Source organism: Carex rostrata, chromosome 14 (genome assembly GCF_964058835.1).
Source record: "Carex rostrata chromosome 14, lpCarRost1.2, whole genome shotgun sequence".
Classification (NCBI taxonomy): Eukaryota; Viridiplantae; Streptophyta; class Magnoliopsida; order Poales; family Cyperaceae; genus Carex; species Carex rostrata.
Genome location: NC_135931.1, coordinates 2207109 through 2230693, shown reverse-complemented (window position 1 = coordinate 2230693; position 23585 = coordinate 2207109). Strand labels below are relative to the sequence as shown.

At 35.4% G+C, this 23585-nt stretch overlaps 1 protein-coding gene across 1 annotated transcript; it reads left to right on the top strand.

Moving 5' to 3' along the window:
* Positions 1-21396: 21396 nt before the first annotated feature.
* On the top strand, positions 21397-22352 carry LOC144565319 (uncharacterized). The gene has a single exon (XM_078315042.1). The coding sequence runs from the start codon at positions 21598-21600 to the stop codon at positions 22063-22065; it is 468 nt and encodes a 155-aa protein (XP_078171168.1). The 5' UTR covers positions 21397-21597; the 3' UTR covers positions 22066-22352.
* Positions 22353-23585: the final 1233 nt, after the last annotated feature.

The following is a 23585-nucleotide window of genomic DNA, read 5'->3' as shown; positions in this document are numbered from 1 at the left end:
AATGGCATATTAGAATTCATGACAATATTCTATATGCAAAACCATGAATTTTGATATTTTATACAAGTTCTAACTCAAAATGGTTAAAGAGTTATGAATTTTCAAAGGGTTTGATAATATGGCAGCCTTTGATTAGTGCCACGTGGCCCTGGGTACCCCTAGCAATTACCCTGACCTCTCTGGGTGCAAATTGGAGCACCTAAGCTTAAACCTGGTCTCTGGGGCCCATTGTCAGCCTCTCAAGGCTTAATTTCGCTGGGTTATAAACATGGATGAACCCAGAGTAAATAGAATGAACCTCATGCACCAACGATCAGTGCATTGATTCACCATGTGCCAAGCTCAACCAAAGTCGGGTCTGATTAAAACCCCAGCGCCTCAGCGCGTTTTGACCCCTTCGGGTTGTATACGCTTGGTGTCTCATACGCCGCGCACAAGCCTATATTGTTGGGGTTTCGCGCGGTGTGCTAACCGGAAACCCGTTTTAGGCTTAAGTTGCGGAATGACCGTAGAACAAAAATTTCTACGGCCAACTTAAGCTCAGGATTAAACGGGGTATGTCAGGAAACTTTCCAAGGCGGTCCACCTTCAGTATTCCTTTGGCATCAAAACCCAATTTAATCCTTTTACAGATCTACTCCATGATTGATTTCTAAAACTTTAATCTACTTACAAATTAAATAGATTAATATAACATATTTATACCTTGTTTCCAAATCACAGTTGGAATGCAGACCGAGCGAGTAGAGCCTCACCAGGGAAGGAATCGACTCGGAGTATCACACGTGTGATACCTCTATCGGTTATCCACCAGGACTAACCGGAGAGCGGTTTATTTCTTCTGCCAGAAATACCGTAAACCGCGGAATTCTGCAAAAACACTATTCACGGGGAAAAGACGAAAACCCGTAAACACGAATTTTCGGTTGCTCAGTTTCATCAATATGCAAAACTGACATACCGCTAAATTCGGTAAAACACTATTCATCGATCCCGTAAATATTCTCCACAACAACCCGCAAGATTATACGTCAACTACGTATAACTTTCTTTTCTCAACCGAAACACTATTTGGGAGAGAAACCGAGAAAGAGAGAAAATACCGATTCGTTTCTGCACGAAAAGATACATGTGAATGTGCATATGTATATATGTGAATATATGTTTCTCTCTCTACCCCTCCACCCCTATTTATAGTGTTTAGATTCGGTTGCAAAAGACCAAAATGCCCTCCAAGTTCGGCCTATTTACAAGATATGCCATTGACACCTCATCCTTTTATATGTGAAATGACCAAAATACCCCTTCCACACCCTTCCACATTCTTCTCCATGCTTCTACACATGCAAGGTGGCATAGGTGTGAAATGACCATTTTGCCCTTGTGGATAGGATTGATGACATGTCATCTGGATAGGATCAATGACGTGTCATGCGGATAAGCACGAATCTGAAAAGACCCGAATGCCCTCGGCCCGAACACAAATAATATTCGTATAATTATTCTGAACAATTATATATATATTTTTCTTTCGGTTATTTGTTTCGGTATCGATGACGTGTCATCTGGATAGGATCGATGACGTGTCATGCGGATAAGGACGAATCTGAAAAGACTCGAATGCCCTCGGCCCGAACACAAATAATATTCGTATAATTATTCTGAATAATTATATATATTTTTCTTGCAGTTATTTGTTGTTTCGATAATTTATACAATGTGTCCTGCACATTTATAAATTAACCGGTTAACTTTTATACAACGTGTCATACACGTTTATAAATTAACCAATGTTTTTGCTTGTTATTTTTACATAACATTTATAATTTAATTATAACACGTATAATTAATTATAACCATCTTAATATTAATTATAATCAATTTATAATTAATCAGTAAGATTCTCCGAGTAGCTCCTATATGGTGTGACCCAATAGGATCTGTGTTATGTTGGTAAACAGAGTTAAAACTGTTTTAACTTCTGTTAGTCATGGGTGGCATCTGGCAACACATCATGACCATCCAATTACACAGATGATGCTGTACTGTACAATATCACGATCCAGTAAACAATTTACTTGTGTCTGTTCTTCTGTCTCATAGCTATCAGATTAGTTTCAAGATAGATGTGTGTCATCCTTGCTAACTGAATCTTTTCTTGATCTTGAGCAGATTATCAAATATAATTACTCTTGTAATTATACCGCTAGCAGATAATCTAACTCTATCAAGGGGCCCAGTGATGCTATAGCTCGTATAGAGATACGAGGGACAAATAGTATTCTTGGTAAACTATCACTTCCTCAGCTAAGCTATACATATGGAAAAGCTACCGTTATGACTGCTTTTTACGGACAGCGGTGGATAACAATCACACATACATATTTCTCAGTGGGAACGATAAATACCTCATACTGTAGAACGTGACACTGAATGAAAACATAAATGACACGAACACAATTCTATTTAATGTTTCATTCGGGGTCTGTCAAATACCATGTTTCTAAAACATGTATCTATGTGATTAAAATGACATCTCGTGTCAGGTGGTTTGTAAAACTTAACCATCTTTTAATCCACATACTAACCTTATCGCGGTAATTAGTGTTCCTGCTAATTACCTTGGTCAGTGACCTTTTAAGAGTATATATCATCTATATTATGGAGTTTCACAATTTCAGTCATGAACTCGAAATTATCCATAAATTCAATAATACTCAAGGCAACAAAATGCTATATAAATAAACATTCAATTCATGAACAAAGCTTTATGATAAACTATCGTATTATTGACTTCTAGATTATTACAAACTAACAATCTCCCACTTAAGCTAGGAGCCAATCATCGTAGGCCCTACTTATATACAAAATTCTTTATTCTCTAAGATCTCGTAGATCCTGAGAAAATCACACAGCCAATCTTCTATGTGTTCCAGACCCATAGAAGCATTAAGCATCTCGTGCTTGGCTTGAGGAAGAGATTTTGTGAGTGGATCAGCTGTGTTGCTGACTGTGTCAACTCTACTTATCTTTACATCACCTTTATATTAATTATATCTTTTATAATTAATTATAAGCATCTTATGATGTTTACGATCTCTCGTATTAGGTGATAACGTTGTAGACGAGAAACATATCCTTAGTTCTCCTCAAGAACTTAAGGATATTCTTTACAGCATTCCAGTGCTTTATGCCTGGATTAGCCTGATATCTACTCGTCACACTCAAAGCATACGAGACATCTGGGCGAGTGCACAACATGGCGCATATGATAGAGCCAATAGCCGAAGCGTATGGTACTCTACTCATAGTGCTTTGCTCATCAGTTGTCGAAGGAAACTGAGTCTTGCTAAGCAGTGCACCATGATTCATTGGCAGGAATTCTCTCTTAGAATCCTGCATGCTGAACCGATTCAGCACTTTGTCAATGTACGTGCTTTGACTTAATCCTATAAGTCTCTTTGATCTACCTCAGTAGATCTTTATGCCTAGTATATAGACATCCTCGCCCAAGTCCTTCATCGAGAAAACTTTTCTTTAATGAAGACTTGGCTAATTGCAATAGAGGAATATCGTTTCCTATTAAGAGTATGTTATCTACATATAAGATTTAAGAAAGGCGATGACACTCCCACTAGTTTTTCTGTACACATAAGATTCTTCTTCGCATCTGACGAAGTCAAGCTTTTGACTTCTTCGCCAAATCGAAGATTCCAACTCCGTGATGCATGCTTCAATCCATAAATGGATTCAAGAAGTTTGCATACCTTCCCAGCATTCTCTGGATCTTCAAAACCCGTAGGCTGTGTCATGTACACATCCTCTTCTTAAATTTCCATTTAAGAATGCGGTTTTGACATCCATTTGCCATATTTCATCATCATGAAATGCGGCAATTGCTAGGAGTATCCGAATTGACTTAAACATAGCCACGGGTGAAAAAGTTTCATCAATTCCCAGAATTTGTTTGAAACATTTTCGCTACTAGCCGTGCTTTGTAAATAGTCATATTGTCATCCATGTCTGTTTTCCTTTGAAAACCCACTTGTTAGCTATGGGCTTCACCCCATCAAGTGGTACAACTAGGTTCCAAACCGTGTTGTCATACATGGACTGTATTTCGGATCTTATGGCCTCCAGCCATTTATCAGAGTTAGGCCTATCCATTGCTTCCGCATAGGTCAGAGGATCTTCAGTGTCAAAACTGAGACCTCGTGCAGTCCCAAGTACCTCTCGGGTGCATGGACTGTTCTCATTGACCTACGTAGCACTTGTTCTTCAGGCTGTCGAACTTGATCCACAACTGTCTGCGGATCCAGTTCTACTTCAACTTGCGTTGAAGCACTTGAGCTCGAGACTAGAACCTCATCCACAACTATTTGTGGACTTGGTACTTCCAGATGCTCATCAGCCAAAAAATCAAGAGGTGGGTTAATCTGATCTAGTTCAGATATTGTATTGTGTGATGTATCTTGAATTTTTTCAAGTATTACATTACTCCCACTACTTCCTTTTGCAAGAAACTTGTTCTCCAAAAGTATACCATGACGAGCAACAACTAATTTGTTCTCGGACTGGTAATAGAAGTAATATCCTTTCGTTTCCTTAGGATACTCTACGAAAAAGCACTTGTCAGATTTGGGACCAAGTTTGTCAGACGTTTGACAAATACTTCGCAACCCCATTTTTAAGATAAGACATATTTGGGATTTACCAAACCATAACTCGTATGGAGTCTTTTCAACTGACTTGGATGGAACCATATTTATCGTTAGTGCGGCAGTATCTAGTGCGTGTCCCCAAAATGATTTTGGGAAGGGTGGCGTTACTCATCATGGAACGAATCATGTCCAGCATGGTTTGTTTCATTTTCTTGGCAACACTGTAACATTGCGGTGTTCCTAGAGGTGTGAGTTGTGAGACTATCTCACATTCCTTTAAGTACGTTTTGAAAACCATAACTCAAGTATTTGCTATCACGGTCCTACCGTAATGCCTTAATACTTTTGTTCAGTTGATTTTCTACTTTAGTCTTAAATTCCTTGAACTCGTCAAAGGATTCAGACTTATGTCTCATGTAAGTCAATACTTTCATGAAACGTTTTGAGTCTTTTGTTATTGATGTTAAACACGTGGTTTTCCATTTCTAGCATATAAAGATCATTTAACAAGTAAGATGATCCATAATATGTCTCATTTTTATAAATAGAACATCTATTGTCCTTTATAACAAACGAGAAACCATTCATCTCTAAACACGAGATTGATATGATATTTCTAGAAATGGTAGGAACAAAATAGACATTTTCTAGTTCCAGAATAAACCCGCTAGGCAAGTACAATTCTATCCTACCGACTGTAACGGCTGCAACTTATGCTCCGTTTCCAACTCGGAGTTGTACTTCCTTATTGCGTAACTTCCTTTTAGTGCGTGCATATTCATGCAAATATGAGCACATGATCCAGTAGCCAGTACCCAATCATTAAAAGAGGTCGCAACATTAATTTCAATAACATAAATACTTGAGACTGAGACTTTTGAGACATTCTCAAACTTCATATCTCCAAGATACTCCGGGCAGTTTCTCTTCCAGTGACCTTTGCTATTGCTAAAATAGCAGTCAGAGTTAGCAGAAACATTTATCTTGGGAGAGTTCGTTCCTGGAACCAACTTCCCTTTGCCTTTGTACTTAATCGCCGTTTTTCCCTTTTGCTTTCTTGATCTTCCTCCCACCTTCTTGGATCATGAGGACATGAGAGCTATTCTCGATGTCTTTATCAGTGATCCTCAGCATCCCTTGGGGCTCCTGCAAACTTTTATCCAACTCTTGCTTATGGGAGTTCACAATGAACTCCGAATAGCTGGGAGGAAATGAGTTCAGGATAACTTCTGTGGCCAACTCGTGGCTCCACAGACAGTTAAGCTTTTACAGTTTCTCATCATCGCTTGTCATACGAAGCGTGTGAGTACTGACAAAGCTGCTCTCTACTATTTCAGCAGGGACCGGTGTATTTAGGATATATTCCCTTTTCTCACGTATGTCTACCTTTTTGAGTAGGTAGCGTAAAGAAAAAGACGTTTCTTTAGCCATATTTCTACAACGTTTAAAGTAAAGATTTTAGCTTTGTTCATGTAATGTTTTATTCCAATAATAAAACTCCCACTGCAAATTTGTTCTATTCCCATTTTGCAGTAGGACCAAGATCCATGTTTTCACCAATAACCAAGGCAGTGTATGCATATCATGGCTATCAGTTATCTTAGGTAAGCAAACTTGCTAATCACATCTCTTTGTGATTCTTGGTTTCGTTAAAACATCACGTGTATTTAACGAAGACTTTGCCCCGAGCCCAAAACTGTTTTGGAAATCATCGGTAAGTAACCTCACTCTATTTGGTTTGATATGTCGGACATAACCCTCGACCACCAAAGGTAAAAGGCGATGTCTACTGAGTAGTTTAATCATCAACCAATGAACAATGGTTTGAGGAGGATAGAGTGGGAAGGGCATACTACTTAATATTTAATGGGTTGGTGTTTATGCTTAACAGTGCCAGCAATCTCCAAAGGGGTATGTCAGAAAGAACGACTAATGTGATTCTATTCGTATCTTTATAGCGACTTCTTTCATATGCTTCATTAAGCAATTATGGAAAGGAAGTCTTGAATACGGAATGTGATCTCCATTTCTTTTCTTATCTTATGTCAGAAAGAACGATTAATGTGATTCTATTCGTATCTTTATAGCGACCTCTTTCATATGCTTCATTAAGCAGTCGTGGAAAGGAAGTCTAAAATATCGAATGTGATCCCCATTACTTTCTTTTCTCAGCATATGTAAGAATGACTAAATGTGATTCTATTCGTATCTTTATAACGACCTCTTTCATATGCTTCATTAAGCAGTCGTGGAAAGGAAGTCTTGAATACGAAATGTGATCTCCATTAGTTTATGTTCTCATCAGTACCTCTTTGATACGCTTAGCTTTGTTAAGCAGTCAGTTCTTGTAACTGACTTTGGACATCGTCTATCTTGTAGAGGTAGTTTATATGGTTTCTTATAAAAACGGTAAATCTAATCTATACGTTTTTATATAATAGCAGTAAATCTGATTTACCTATATATGTGACCAAGTCACGTATATTTCTTTCAGTTCGTAATGTTGACCTTGGTCAGCGTTACGGACACGTGAAAGTTGCTTGTCAGAAAAATACCGATTGTGATCCACTTCCTATCTTCCTCAAAGACCTCTTTCATATGCTTCAGTAAGCAGTCGTGGAAAGGAAGTCAGACAGAAAGAATAGTGAATATGATCTCATTTACATTTTCCTAAAAGACCTCTTTCATATGCTTCAGTAAGCAGTCGTGGAAAGGAAGTCAGAAAGAAACAATGTCAAATGTGATCCCACATTCATATTTTTCTTCAAAGAAAGTTTTCTTTCACGGTTCCTTAGAAAGACGGTAAATCTAATTTTACTCATTTTTCATTTTAAAGCAGTAAATCTAATTTACTATAAGCTGTAAATCTAATTTACTTATATACAGGACCAAGTCGGGTATATAATCTATCAGTTACCAATTCTTTATTTTGCAGCTATGCTCAGTTCTTATTTATACCATTTAAAGCACATAAACAATTTATATGTTTTAAAATCAGATATTCTTTTCGGTCCATAAAGCAATTTGGTAACGTGACAAAGTTCCTTTTGGGCCAGCCATTAGGACACGTGAAAGGGGCTCCCAGGAAAGATTGGGGTCACGAGGACCGCTTAGACTCAATCTTTCCTAGACAGAACCATCTCTTTCTTGTGTGGAAATGACAGCTCTTACTCAGGTACTTTATTGCTTCATCACATTCTTCGATGAACTTTACTTATCCGAAGGTTTTCGAAAAGGCGAAAAACTTACACTAAATTTTGCCATTTCAAAAGCGTTAAAGCAATTTGGTAACGTGACAAAGTCCCCTTTGGGCCAGCTATCAGGACACGTAAAAGAGGGTTAGACGAAAAGCCGAGACTTTTCTTGTCATTAACCTTGTCTTTTACGGGTGGAGATTAACAGCTCTTACTCAGGTACTTTATTGCTTCATCACATTCTTAGATGAACTTTAACGCAATCAAAAGTTTTGAAAACGAAAACATAAAGAAAGCATAAAATCCTATTTTATCTTTCTCGGTCGGAAAACCGATCCAAGAAATGTAAAAGTTTACATTTCATAAGAAAGCATAAAGAAAGCTTAAATCTAATTTAACTTTCTTAGTCGGTAGAACCGATCCAAGAAAATCTCATTTCTAATCGGTTTTGGACTTAAGCTGCAAATGTAAGAATTAAACTGATATGCGGTATATGCACCTAATTTGCATAAGTTATAACTTTTAGAAAATCAATCAGCGGGAGAGCCTTGTGCTCTGATACCACTGTTGGGGTTTCGCGCGGTGTGCTAACCGGAAACCCGTTTTAGGCTTAAGTTGCGGAATGACCGTAGAACAAAAATTTCTACGGCCAACTTAAGCTCAGGATTAAACGGGGTATGTCAGGAAACTTTCCAAGGCGGTCCACCTTCAGTATTCCTTTGGCATCAAAACCCAATTTAATCCTTTTACAGATCTACTCCATGATTGATTTCTAAAACTTTAATCTACTTACAAATTAAATAGATTAATATAACATATTTATACCTTGTTTCCAAATCACAGTTGGAATGCAGACCGAGCGAGTAGAGCCTCACCAGGGAAGGAATCGACTCGGAGTATCACACGTGTGATACCTCTATCGGTTATCCACCAGGACTAACCGGAGAGCGGTTTATTTCTTCTGCCAGAAATACCGTAAACCGCGGAATTCTGCAAAAACACTATTCACGGGGAAAAGACGAAAACCCGTAAACACGAATTTTCGGTTGCTCAGTTTCATCAATATGCAAAACTGACATACCGCTAAATTCGGTAAAACACTATTCATCGATCCCGTAAATATTCTCCACAACGACCCGCAAGATTATACGTCAACTACGTATAACTTTCTTTTCTCAACCGAAACACTATTTGGGAGAGAAACCGAGAAAGAGAGAAAATACCGATTCGTTTCTGCACGAAAAGATACATGTGAATGTGCATATGTATATATGTGAATATATGTTTCTCTCTCTACCCCTCCACCCCTATTTATAGTGTTTAGATTCGGTTGCAAAAGACCAAAATGCCCTTCAAGTTTGGCCTATTTACAAGATATGCCATTGACACCTCATCCTTTTATATGTGAAATGACCAAAATACCCCTTCCACACCCTTCCACATTCTTCTCCATGCTTCTACACATGCAAGGTGGCATAGGTGTGAAATGACCATTTTGCCCTTGTGGATAGGATTGATGACATGTCATCTGGATAGGATCAATGACGTGTCATGCGGATAAGCACGAATCTGAAAAGACCCGAATGCCCTCGGCCCGAACACAAATAATATTCGTATAATTATTCTGAACAATTATATATATATTTTTCTTTCGGTTATTTGTTTCGGTATCGATGACGTGTCATCTGGATAGGATCGATGACGTGTCATGCGGATAAGGACGAATCTGAAAAGACTCGAATGCCCTCGGCCCGAACACAAATAATATTCGTATAATTATTCTGAATAATTATATATATTTTTCTTGCAGTTATTTGTTGTTTCGATAATTTATACAATGTGTCCTGCACATTTATAAATTAACCGGTTAACTTTTATACAACGTGTCATACACGTTTATAAATTAACCAATGTTTTTGCTTGTTATTTTTACATAACATTTATAATTTAATTATAACACGTATAATTAATTATAACCATCTTAATATTAATTATAATCAATTTATAATTAATCAGTAAGATTCTCCGAGTAGCTCCTATATGGTGTGACCCAATAGGATCTGTGTTATGTTGGTAAACAGAGTTAAAATTGTTTTAACTTCTATTAGTCATGGGTGGCATCTGGCAACACATCATGACCATCCAATTACACAGATGATGCTGTACTGTACAATATCACGATCCAGTAAACAATTTACTTGTGTCTGTTCTTCTGTCTCATAGCTATCAGATTAGTTTCAAGATAGATGTGTGTCATCCTTGCTAACTGAATCTTTTCTTGATCTTGAGCAGATTATCAAATATAATTACTCTTGTAATTATACCGCTAGCAGATAATCTAACTCTATCAAGGGGCCCAGTGATGCTATAGCTCGTATAGAGATACGAGGGACAAATAGTATTCTTGGTAAACTATCACTTCCTCAGCTAAGCTATACATATGGAAAAGCTACCGTTATGACTGCTTTTTACGGACAGCGGTGGATAACAATCACACATACATATTTCTCAGTGGGAACGATAAATACCTCATACTGTAGAACGTGACACTGAATGAAAACATAAATGACACGAACACAATTCTATTTAATGTTTCATTCGGGGTCTGTCAAATACCATGTTTCTAAAACATGTATCTATGTGATTAAAATGACATCTCGTGTCAGGTGGTTTGTAAAACTTAACCATCTTTTAATCCACATACTAACCTTATCGCGGTAATTAGTGTTCCTGCTAATTACCTTAGTCAGTGACCTTTTAAGAGTATATATCATCTATATTATGGAGTTTCACAATTTCAGTCATGAACTCGAAATGATCCATAAATTCAATAATACTCAAGGCAACAAAATGCTATATAAATAAACATTCAATTCATGAACAAAGCTTTATGATAAACTATCGTATTATTGACTTCTAGATTATTACAAACTAACATATATGTGGCTCACGCTATACCAAGCTCAGGTAAGAGAAGAGAGAGGTCAGAGAAGGAGAACTGACACATGGGCTCCACTAGTCAGCCTCTTCTTCTCTCCTTCTTCTCTTTCTCTTCTTCTCCGATGATGGAGAACGCCGATTCCGGCGAAGCAAGGATCAAACCATGAAATTGAGAGCGCAGAGAAGCTTCTTACCTCAAGGCGATGCTATTTGAACGGTTAATTTGAAGATAATAGCTCTGAATAAGCTTGAACCCGAGATACCCGAGTTGTAGGGTATCATGAAATTAGAAATAATGAAAGGGGTTCAGAGCTCTCTGAGTGCTTAAAAATGATCGTTGAGGTTTAAATGAAGACCTTTAATGCTCAATTTAAAGAATGTATGCCTGAATTGGCTACTGGCACATTAATGCCTACAAAAGCAAGGCACAGTAAATCGATAAGAGGAAATCAGCCGTTGGGGATGGACCTGACATCAATTAACCTTATGCACAGCTATTTTAACACCTGTATAATAGGACAAGATAGAGGAATCTTCCTTCCCACACCTGAGAAGATGCATGACTCCAAATCACCCAATCTCAGCCCTTTAAAGATATGAAATCAAGGGCACTGATTGCTACATCCCATGGATAGCCAACATGGCATAAATTGATTGGATTATAGCTCTGCAAATGACACCCTAAAGGCAGAGGTTTAAATCTCAAGCATAGAAATTAAATTAAAAGAAATAAAGGGATGAGATGGTGCCAGCATACACAAACCAAAACCCTAAGCCCTGATGCCTTGAAGGCTATAAATACATTTTCAATGAATGCCAAAGAGAGAGAGATACAAGCTATAGCCACCATATACACACTTGTATACACATACACACATATTGGTACACATACACACCAGTAACCTCTTGAGAGCTCAGTCCCCTCTTGTTTTCCATTGAAATTAGGTAATTAAAGAGCATGGATACAATGTAAGGCCATGGATGCCAGTTCATGTACTATGATTTGATGAATAAAGCTTGTTTCTCTTTGAATCTTTTTTATTTTGATCTTTTTATTTGTATTTTCTTGCTTCTCTCTACTTCTGATCTGATCCTTTGCTTTGAAATCATATAAATACCTTTACAAATGTATATAAGCATTTAAAATCCAAAGCTTCATTGTTTTCATACAAAACTTTTATAAAAAAAAATCACATTCTTAACCTATTTTCCTTATTTTCTGATCTTTTCTTCTTCTCTGCCTCCCTTAGTCATTTTTTACAAATTAATTGGAGGCTAAGATGAGTGTAGTGAGCCAGATGGCATCCTTGCTCATCAGATCCTTTGATTCTTTTGTAAAAATAATCAAAATAAGGGAATAAAGTGACTTTAAATAAAAGATAAACACACAAGGGCTATTCAAAGTGAGCCAGCATGGCATCCTTTATAGTTCTCAACCCTAAGTTCACTTGAGAGAGCCTAATTGCAACTAAATCCAAAGAATAGTGAAATTATGCCCTTTAAATGGTTAATTTCATTACTTTGAAAGGTTTAATTGCAAATAGTGAGAAACTGAGGACCAAGATGTAAATATGCAGTAGTTATACTGCCATATGCTATCTGTACTCTTTGTCCAATGAAGTTTCAATGATATTGCTCTTTAAAATCAAGTGGATATACTCAAAACATGATTTTCAGAAAGATCAGGGATCTCCCTGCATATTTCTAAGTTCTGATATGTCAAAAATGTATTAAAACAATGATCCTATAAGTTTTAAATCATTTGATCTCTTCTTTATGTTTACTGGTACATGAAACAATGGCTAGGCCCAATATTCATTCCAGACCCTGTCAAAAGCCTAAATCACAGCCTCATGTTCCTGAAAAAGTACAAACAAGTCCCTAAAATATAAAATCTTTACAAACAAGTCCTTTTTGACCATAATTTTATCATACTAAGTCCAAATCAACTCAAATCAGTCCCAAATAAACCCAAATTCAATTCTCTATAATTCTAAATAATACCTGAACATATCCAGGTTCCAGCCATAATCTGGAATGACCAAAATGCCCCTCTCTTGACATATTTTTATAAATAAAAATATAAAAAAAATGATATTTAAATACTCTTTTCAAACGAAAGACATATAAATGATATTTCTCACGATTATTCTCATATTTTAAATATGAAATTCATATTTCCATGCACATATCATGGTAACTGACCAAAGGCAATCCAAAGTCAAATGAGAACCAACCACATGATCAAAATAAACAATACATAAGCCCCTTTTAGCCCCATTATTCAGTTCACAACCCATAGGCACAAATCCCGGAATGCATGAGGTTTCAGTCTGACTCGAAAGGTCTTTCTGATGTATTTAACGGCGGGGGCTTGCGCCCGTCGGGAGTTAAACGTCCTCACAATCGAAAATAATAAAACCTCCGACAACTGATCATGAACGTAGGTTGTCACAAGGGGTGAACCAGAAGGAATGCAGAAAGAAATCCCCAGTGGATGCCTTCCCCTGAGTTCGGTGACCTGCTCATGGACCAGAGCACTGAACCCAGCTGGGAGCATTTCCACTCACCCACACATAAAATCTGCACCGTTAACTAACCTAACGCCGTGCAACTTTCTGCGCCCTACAGAAAGATACTGTAAAATTTGACATACTATGTGATATATCATTTTACTTGATTTAATTTATTTTTTCATCATGACTGATACAACGTACATTATTACTACAGTATAACTAAACATAACGTGCCATAGACGTGATGTATCTTCTCTTTATCATTTTTTACATATCACGTCACATCATATCATGTGAAAAAAATATTTTTTTTTTTAGATTACGCCATATCACATGCTCAACTCATAACGTATTTAGATAATAGCACGACTCATTGCGTATTCATATATATATAGGGATCGACTAACAGTCCCCCTTGTTCAGTCCCCTATCTGTCTCCCGCACTAAAAGACAAAAAAAATAGTTAAAACGTGCTAACTACCACCAAAGAGCAAGATTAATGCTATTTTATTAATAGTCAAAACGTATAGTATTCATACCTACGGATTTATAGTATTCATACTTATTATCAGAACCATTCGTCATATGTAAACACGAGTTGGAGGGGACCAGTAACGACCAGGGGGACCACTGACGTCTTGTGACAGTCTGGATTGGGGACCGCAACCGTCTGAAAGCGACATTTGCCAAGATTGGAGACCACTACAGCGAATCTATATATTATTCATATCTAAATAAAGAAGTATTCATATCTAAACAAACGAAGTATTCATACTGGCGATTACGAAGTATTCATACATGTTTGAAATAATTTATACAATTCAAAATTCAAAGTCAGATTCATCTCTCTCACCCTACCTCTTCCAAGAAGTATTCATACTGACGATTACGAAGTATTCATACATGTTTGAAATAATTTATACAATTCAAAATTCAAAGTCAGATTCATCTCTCTCACCCCACCTCTTCCAAGAAGTATTCATACTGACGATTACAAAGTATTCATACATGTTCGAAATAATTTATACAATTCAAAATTCATTGGCAGATTCATCTCTCTCACCCCACCTCTTCCAAGAAGTATTCATATCTAACATGAAGTATGCATATCTAACAAATGAAGTATTCATATGTTCCACTTTGACAACCTTCGATGGGCTAGCATGGACCCCTCCAATGGTGCACCACGCTCTCCCGCCCGGATCTCGATGGTGCACCGCACTCTCCTCGCCTGATCTCGTCGGATCTCGATGGTGCATCACGCTCTTCTCGTCGAATCTCGAAGGTGCACCACGCTATCCTCGCTATATCTCGACGGTGCACCACACTCTCCTCGCCGGATCTCGACGGTGCACCACGCCGAGAAAGAGACTCGGAGAAGGAAGCCGTGTAGAAGGAAAATTTGAAGTTCAGTGAGTTCAGCAAGTTCAACGAGGGATTTTCAATTATAGTTAGCGGGGAACTACTAATAATTGCATTAATTAACTACCATAAACCATTAATCGGGGGACAGTATCTTTACTCATATATATATTGTACATGATAGGAGTAATTAAGGAACAAAGTGGGAATCATCGAATATTTTTTTATAATTGAATTCTTAATGATTCTACAGGGATAGTGGACAATATATATATAGTATCATGCATATAATAATGTAAGATAAATAAATTAAAGATGATAGTTTAAGTTTACGAGACTAATTTTTATAGAAATAATCACAGATGTAATTGAGGTTAGTAAACAAATGGAGAATTTGTGGAATTGGGAATCCAGGCAACTTATGATTGATTAATATAGAAGCCAGATATATAAAAAAAAATTAGGTCAAAGGCACGCAATGCAAAGTTCATTTTGAAGAGCAGCACCACTTGCAATGCACGACGCGGACGCGGACGCGGAGACGCGAGCAAGGTTGAATTCGCATCCTCTTAGATATCTCAAATTTTGCGTGACTTTGTGGAAAATCTCAACTGTTCAAATACTTCTGCACGAATCTCAAAGCTCAAATAATACTGCCCCGCGCTATTCCCGAGTAGGCACCGGACACGTCGGTCACGCAAATTAAATATGAGATATCTCAGAGGATACGCACTCAGCAAGGTTTACATCTTCATGTATATACATAGGCATCATGCAAACTTCAAAATAAATTAAAAATAAAATAATGCTATTTCGTTCCCGATACCAAATTCACCATTTTTTTTTCTCAATAATTGTCCTTGGCCATGGCATTCTTCGAGGAGGAAGAGCCAAGTGATGATTGAAAAAGCATTTTAATTCTTCGTATTCTGCGAACAAAGTTATCTGATCGTACAATTGAAAGGATAATTGCATTATATTATTATTTTGAAAATAAAAATATTTTTTTCACAATTAATATCACGATACAATCAAATATTATTTCAACGCATTTTCATAATAATTTTCTAGCATTACAGTCTGTAATAATACTAAATGTATATATAGTTGTTTTTTGTTACAATAAATTCTTGTAAGGTTTAATTCAACCCCACACCTAGAGTGAAAAAAACGTATTGTGTTATACTGTGATCAAATTAATTTTTTACGTGCTATGTCGTGACCAAAATATTAAGAGATGAATGATCACGTCATGTGAGTCACGTTGTCAAACGTGTCACAAGTGACTCGCGTAACCATTTGATCATAATTTAAATTAGTTTATTCAAGATCACCATTTGATCAATATCTAATTGTCCTAATTACACGTGACTCGTGTAACCACGTGCTGTGTCGTGTCGTGGCTAGATTTTTCACATGATATACCGTACAGTGCCAAAGTTTCAAAAATAATCACAACACACAAATGATCACGACACGAGACACACAAAACACAATACGTAACTGACACGCGTACCGTGTCGTTTTTCCCACTCTAACCACACCTACGTGTAAGCAACTATTTCTCTGGTATGTGCAATTAATTAATGTTTTAGACGCAATCCCCATGTTATAGTATTACTAAAATTAGGTAAGAATATCAATTTATTTATAATCTTGATTCTCAAGCTACAAGGACAAGTAACACGTGTCGGCAGCGGAGTGGGTACACCCATCAGTGCACAATTTAATTATCCATATAAAATTTTTAACTATTGGATTTACAAGATCATTTAAGATGCCAAGAAAGATCGAGGTGATTGTACTTGAAATTTGTGCCATGACAAATAGAGTAATGTTTATTTTGAAGAGAATATTGGAATCATTCCCCTAATTATCTTCCTCGGTGAAAATTGAGATTTTATATGAGAAACATTGTTGAATTCAAACTATGCTTTCAAAATAAATATTTAATACTCTTAAGGCAGACAACTAAATGGATAAATCTTATAAAATATCCTATTTTATGAAAAATATAAAACAAAATATTCTTGTTTCAAATTTATTAACAATAACATGTTAGAATCAAATGCACCCCCCCCCCCCCCCCCCCCCCCTCATTTACACCCATTAAAATACAAATAACTGTGTCGTTGAAAGGATATATAGTTTTAGTTTTAGTTTTAGTTATATCAACAATTTTTTATTATATTTTATAAAGCTATCTGTATTTGTTGAACCTTGTTCCAATAATTTATATCAGATAAATATAATATTATAAATTAATAATTCTTTATTTTAACAAAAAGTGTCTTTCACATACAAAAAAGTAAATAAATAACTTCCTTTCAATAGCAGTTCCAAAAAACGTAGTTTTATATATTCTTATACATACATGCATACATACATACATAGGGTAAAGATTTTAATAGATCAGTTTTGGCTTCAAGCAGCATATGATTTGTGCGCTGCATGAAACCAAAATTGCTTTGTTAAAATCTTAACCACATACATAGACACACACACACAACAATTTTTTTTTTCTAAAATGGAAACAATTCTTTATTTGTCAGTGTTCTGGAATTTAACGTGCTTGACATCCTTTTTAGTCCAAATTCAGAAAATTAAAAATAAAATAAAGTTTTATGTTCATTTTAGAATTGATCCAAAAAAATTCTTGAGCTTTTTCTTTACCAATTTTTTTTCTATTTGTATATTTGTATTAAAAATATTAACTACTTTTTTTAACTACCATTGAAAAGATTTTTCTTATTATGTCTTTTTGCAAGTGAAAGACATTTTATTTTTAAACAAATATTAATTAGAATATTCTTTTGTTCTAATATAAATTGTGTGTTTTGACAAATACAAAAAACTTTATAAAATATAGTAAAAAATTGTTGATATAATTTGAAGTAAAATAATAATCTTTTCAGCGACAGTTCTTTGTATTTTAATGAGAGTAAATGAGAGAGGAATATTTTGTTAATAACTTGAGGGACAAATATTTTGTTCTATGCTTTTAAAAATATAAAGTATTTTATAAAATTTCTCCAATTAAATAGTTCACCTCACATACCACAGAAAACAGCATCCATTTATTTTATGTAAACTGTGGACACTTGACATTTGAAATTATTATTATTTGCAAGAATTTGAGAGATCTATCAGCATTCTAGACAAATCCCACTGGGACCCTTCCCTTTGAAAAATAAATGCACTTAATTATTATATGCTTAGCAAACTGTGTATGATATCTCTCGACCACAGATTTGTCAGATTTGTCTCATTTTTTATTTAAAACACAAGACAAGCAATAGTCTATTGTTTGACCGTAGTAGCCGCCAAGCGGCCAAGGTCATAACATGACATAACACAGAAGGAATTGAGTTTAGATCATGAAGTAACTCAATTTTTTAATTTTAAATCGAGATCGTTCAATTTGAATATGTAATAAACACACATATTCAAAAAGATGAATTCGAATCGCAAAACAATCTTGAGCGACGGATGCGAATCAGATAGTCTCGATCTAAAACTCAAAGATTGAGTTACTTTAGGGATCCGGACCCCAAGGGATTTTGGGGAAAGAATTTCAAGATAGTGATAAATTAAACTAATAATATCTGTGGGTACAAATAGTTGCCCGTAAATTTTGACTAATATAAGTTCATTTTTTTTTCTTTCATTTTTTAATTAAACAGCATTATTAAGATGTAATTTATTTAAAGTGTCATTGGCAACTAGAACGAAACCTAAAGGGCTATTTGACACCTTTTTTACTGACCAAATTATTAAGCATTTTTAGCGATTGATGTGACACAATAAGGACTTCCGTTAAATCTAAATCCATTGTTTAAGATGTCTCTTATGAAAATTGAATATGCCCCTTTTTGTGGAGAAATGAGGTTCGTTACTATATTTGTTCAACATGGAATTCGTGTGCAATTGATATATGAAGAGAGATTCACTTACACTCTTTTTTGATGACTCCACATTACATTCTAAATTTTCAAAATCTAAACAGTCGATTCAAACCGTTCAACATCATGGATATATTAAAATGTACTTGCAGATCAAATTTTATATTTTTTTTTTTACTATTTATTAAGATGGATATAAAAATTCAATGGTCTAGAAAAAAATGATTTTGTAAAATACTTAATAATTAGTAATAAAATTCACAAAATGTAAAGTTTGATCTGCAAGTACATTTTAATATATCCATTATATTGAACGGTTTGGATCGACTGTTTAGACTTTGAAAAATTTAAAAATATAGGGTGTAATTTGGTATCACAAAAAAAAGTTTTAGTGGACCCCTCTAGTTGACAAAAATAATCATATTAATATACATAATTAATGTTTGTATTGGTACTGGTGCATGAAATAATTAATCTAATTATATTAATTAATATACTAATTTTGAATTAATACAAATATTCTAATTAATACAGTCATGTTATTAATGTATAAACTCTATTGATTGCAATGTGATTTGTTGAATCCACTTAGTTAATAAATATTCTAACATGGTATTACTCTTAAATGGTATTAATTTCAACTTTTTCAAGTTGTGCATCACATAAAAAGATATTCAAACTTACGTAATTTTTTTATTGAGAGATGTTCTGGTACTCCGAGTCTGGTACCCCGAGCCATGTTTAACAGAAAAAACCTTCAATGTTGTCTAGCTTTCATTTCCAGCGCTAATGTCCAAACATTTAAAGCTATGTTTATAACATTTTACAATACTACTCGCAAACATATAAACCTCTGTATGAAAGCATTAAAATTCTAAATCTGTATAGTTTTAACTCCTAACTACTTTTGTTTTCAAGTTAAAAACGGAAAGATTCATTTCACCCACTATTTTTTTTCTTCTGATCATTATAATTTTTTTTCCCAACAATCCGTGATGAATTTTACGAATCTAAAAATACGAATGTTTTATATTCGATTTTATCTTTCAAATAAGATCTATGAAGAAATACTTTTGAGTAATTTTAAAGTCATTTATTTCTTTTTTAAGTAAAACTCATGTGCACTTTAAATTTTCAAGTTTTTAAATCTGAGTCTACAACCATTAGAATTTTTAATGCTTTGTATATGAGGTTTATATGCTTTGTAAATGCAGTATTATTGTTGAGGTTTATATGCTTTGAAGTGTTATTGTTGAGGTTTAAATTATTTGTACATGAGGTTTATATGTTTTATTCTAGAGATTTAAAGTATTATTAATGAGGTTTATATGCTTGTACATGAGATTTATATGCTTGTAAATAGAGGTTTAAATTATTTTGAAGCAAAATTAAAAAAAAAACTGAAAGTCGCAAAGATTTAAAGCGTTAAAAAAAATTACGACACAAATATAACTCGAAAGTTATTCTTCATAGATCTCATTTGAAAGATAAAATATGGTAAAAAATATTCATATTTTTAGATTCGCAAAATTCATCACGAGTCGACGAGAAAATAGATGAGAATGATCAGAGAAAAAAAATGGGTGGAATGAATCTTTTTGTTTTTGGCTTGAAAACAAAAGTAGGAGTTAAAACTATACAGATTTAGAATTTTAATGCTTGCAGACAGATGTTTAAATGCTTGTAAGTAGCATTGTAAAATGTTCTAAACATAGCTTTAAATGTTTGGATATTAGTACTGGAAATTGAAGTTAGATGATATTATAAGTTTTTTTTGTTAAACTACTTGGAGAACGCGCTCGGAGATTTTGTTTGGGGTACAATTATCAAGCTTCTTTTTTATTAGCTTAATTACTTCAACTAGTACATTTTTTATTGATTAACACAATAAAACTAACCTAATTAGCCCAATTAAAAATAATTTCATTATGTTAACTGATACAATCAGTTTTAAATTTAAATTATCAATTCAGGCATTTAGCCCTTATTTTCACTTTCATTGCCTTTATTTTTAGGAGAAATGAGTAGGTTTGATGGACATCATATATACTTTCGAATTCGATGAACTTCAGAACTGTTTGATCCATATCCATACATACGAAAATTAATATAAGAGCACACAAATCTTAAAACAGATCGAACGGTCCTAGAGTTCAAAAAACCTAAAACATGTCCGATAGCATTAGACCTACTATGTTGTCTATTTCTACAACATTTGTTGAACATATAAGCTCACATCCCCTCAGGTTATATGATTGAATACAATTGAGACAGACGGTTCATAATTGTTCTTTTAACTTGACACGAATCTCAAAACACAAATAATACTGGCTCCTGCGCCATCCCGAGTAGATATCGGCTGAGAGTAAATCTGGACCGTTCATATTAATTGTATTGAGTCAGGTACCTCAGAAGATACGGATCCCAATTTTGGACACCGAAGACTCCGAAGCACACGGATCCGTATCCTCCCAGGTGCCTGACCCAACAAAATTGAAACGGACAGCCCAGATTTAATATCAGCCAATGCCTGTTCAGAATGACAGAGGCAGTATTATTTGTGCTTTGAGATTCGTGCCAAGTTAAATATTCCAATCTTAGACCGTACAATTTAATTGTACTCAGTCAGATAACCTGAGGGGATGAATTCGAAGCACACACTCTATCTCCTCTCTCTTTCTTTTTGAAAAGCGAAGACAAAAGTACGTACCTTTTAACAATTTGAAAGGAATTTAGTATTCAACGCGAGGTTATTCAGGTCCCAGAGCCAACAGCCAACACGCCAATTCATCATAAAATCACGAGTCAACTCGAGAGAGGAGAAAATAAAGAAGATATCAAATCCGCCTTTCCTTCCTCTTCACTTCAATGATCTTCAATCTCTTCCCCATTTCCAACTAATATATTCATATTTTTATCCCCCCACCACCTGTTCCTCTCTTTCTCTCTCCGCATCATCCCCATACGCCGTTGCTCGTTTTTCGAGCTCAGCATCCATTTAAAACCCCTTTCCTCTCTTTTCATGGCTCAAACCAACTTCAACAATACAGATATAGATAGCGATACCGATAGCGACAGCAACAGCAGCAGATCAAGTGGAAATCTACAGTTCGTCGGTGGAAAAGGAACACGACGCAGATCAACAAGCCATCGTCTACTGATGGATGCCATAGAGGGATCGGATGAAGAGAAGGTGCCGCTGCCGGACTACGAAAGGCTCTCTCAGTCAATGCGACTTCCCGAGGATATGGTACAGGAAACTCATGAGAAGACCTTGACGCACTCGCAATCGCATGTGCAGATCAAACCGATTGCATGGAAGTTGATTGATAAGGTGTTCAAAAGGGATGGAGAAAAGGAAAAGGAGAAGGAAAAGGAAAAGGAGAAAGAAGGAGATGGCGATAGTACTCCTGTAAACAAAGAGAAGAAGAAAAGGTCGTCTTGGTTGCCAGACCCTGACAAACGCTGGCCCGTCCAAGGTTGGTCATAGAGAGATTACAGGGGTCGTGTGATTGGAAATGCAAGCGTTTTGGTGAGGATGTTTACTGTTCTTTTGAAATTTTTGGTTGGTTGGGAAGGGGAATGAATGGGTTCATCGTATTTAATAAGATGGAATTATGATTCTCAAGGTTAATGTTTGAAAGATGCAAAATTTTCATCTTTTTTATTCTGATTTTTTTATTTTTGGCGTAGTTCATACGCTACCCAATTTTTCCTGTTTCTTTTTCTTTTTCCCCAATGTCTCCAACCTTTCCATAATGTTTGCTTTTCTTTTTCTTTTTTCCAATGTAATTAACTTTAACGGTTTACTTATACATGGTTTCCGATCTGAAAGTCATAATGAAATATAAAAAATAGAATTAAGGAAGGTCATATTCAAAACCGGTAACAATCATGTTCACACGTGTATAAACTTGCTTTACAGCTTCACAGCGTATAAAAGGAGTCCATGTGAGTATACAAATTCCAAATTTGGTCAAAACCGGAAATATCCGATTGTAAGAAATGGTATGGATCATTTTCAATCAGACAATCATTAGATTGCATCAAAATACACTCTTGCCTAATCCACCCTTGCGCTCTATCAAGGAATATCTGAAGTTTTAATATTATTCCAATTAATATGAGCATCATATCTTTCAAAACTACAACAATATAGGACTTTTGAGTAAAAATTAGCAAATAGATAAAAAAAAAAGTCCTTCCTCTAAACTGAGTAAAGATTCAAGTGAGCAGCAATTTTTCCCAGCAACCTATTACAGTAATATAAATAAACAAAGAACTAAATAATTGCATGAGTAGTTGAAGCTCGAAATAGTGACCGAATAACTAAACATTTTTTTTTTTGAAGAAGAAAAGAGCCCCGTAGGCCTTGTATTACCATAAAGAAAGCCAATACCAATTAATACAGACATATTACAGTATGTTCAGCAATGCACCCAAATAAAAACCTTCTAAGTTTGAGCTAATTACCTCCACTGATCAAGCATATCATATGCATAACATAGCCTTGATCAGAGTGTTATCCATATTTCAAACTAATCACCTAGGCCAGTTCAAGCCTTGATAAAGTACAATAATTCATAAAATCACAACCAAGGTGCATTCAGTATAATGAGAAAGCTTCACTGAAACCTTCAGTTAGCATCCGGTATCAGAGAAACCTTCACCTAACAGCCAGTACAAATCGAGCAGCCAGAAACAGCAGCCATTACTATGACAGTATACAAAATAATGCGAAAAGACCCTCAGAAAATACAGAATCACACCACAGACAACCAGAGATGGTAGCGCCCAGTATGAGAAACCTGTCAAAAATACCACTGACAGCCTGTGATGAGATCACACACAAGCATTTCCAAAAGATACGAAAAGAAACAATTTGAATTACAAACCAGGAAAACAACCTGCAATAAGATATATTAAATTTTGGAAACGAAACTAGCTTTTGGAAACAGAACTATAATTAACTGAAGGATTCAAATTAAATATTGTCGATGTGTTTCATTA

Excerpts from the sequence above, each read along its gene's own strand:
- LOC144565319 (XM_078315042.1), top strand. The coding sequence starts at position 21,598 with ATGGCTCAAACCAACTTCAACAATACAGATATAGATAGCGATACCGAT.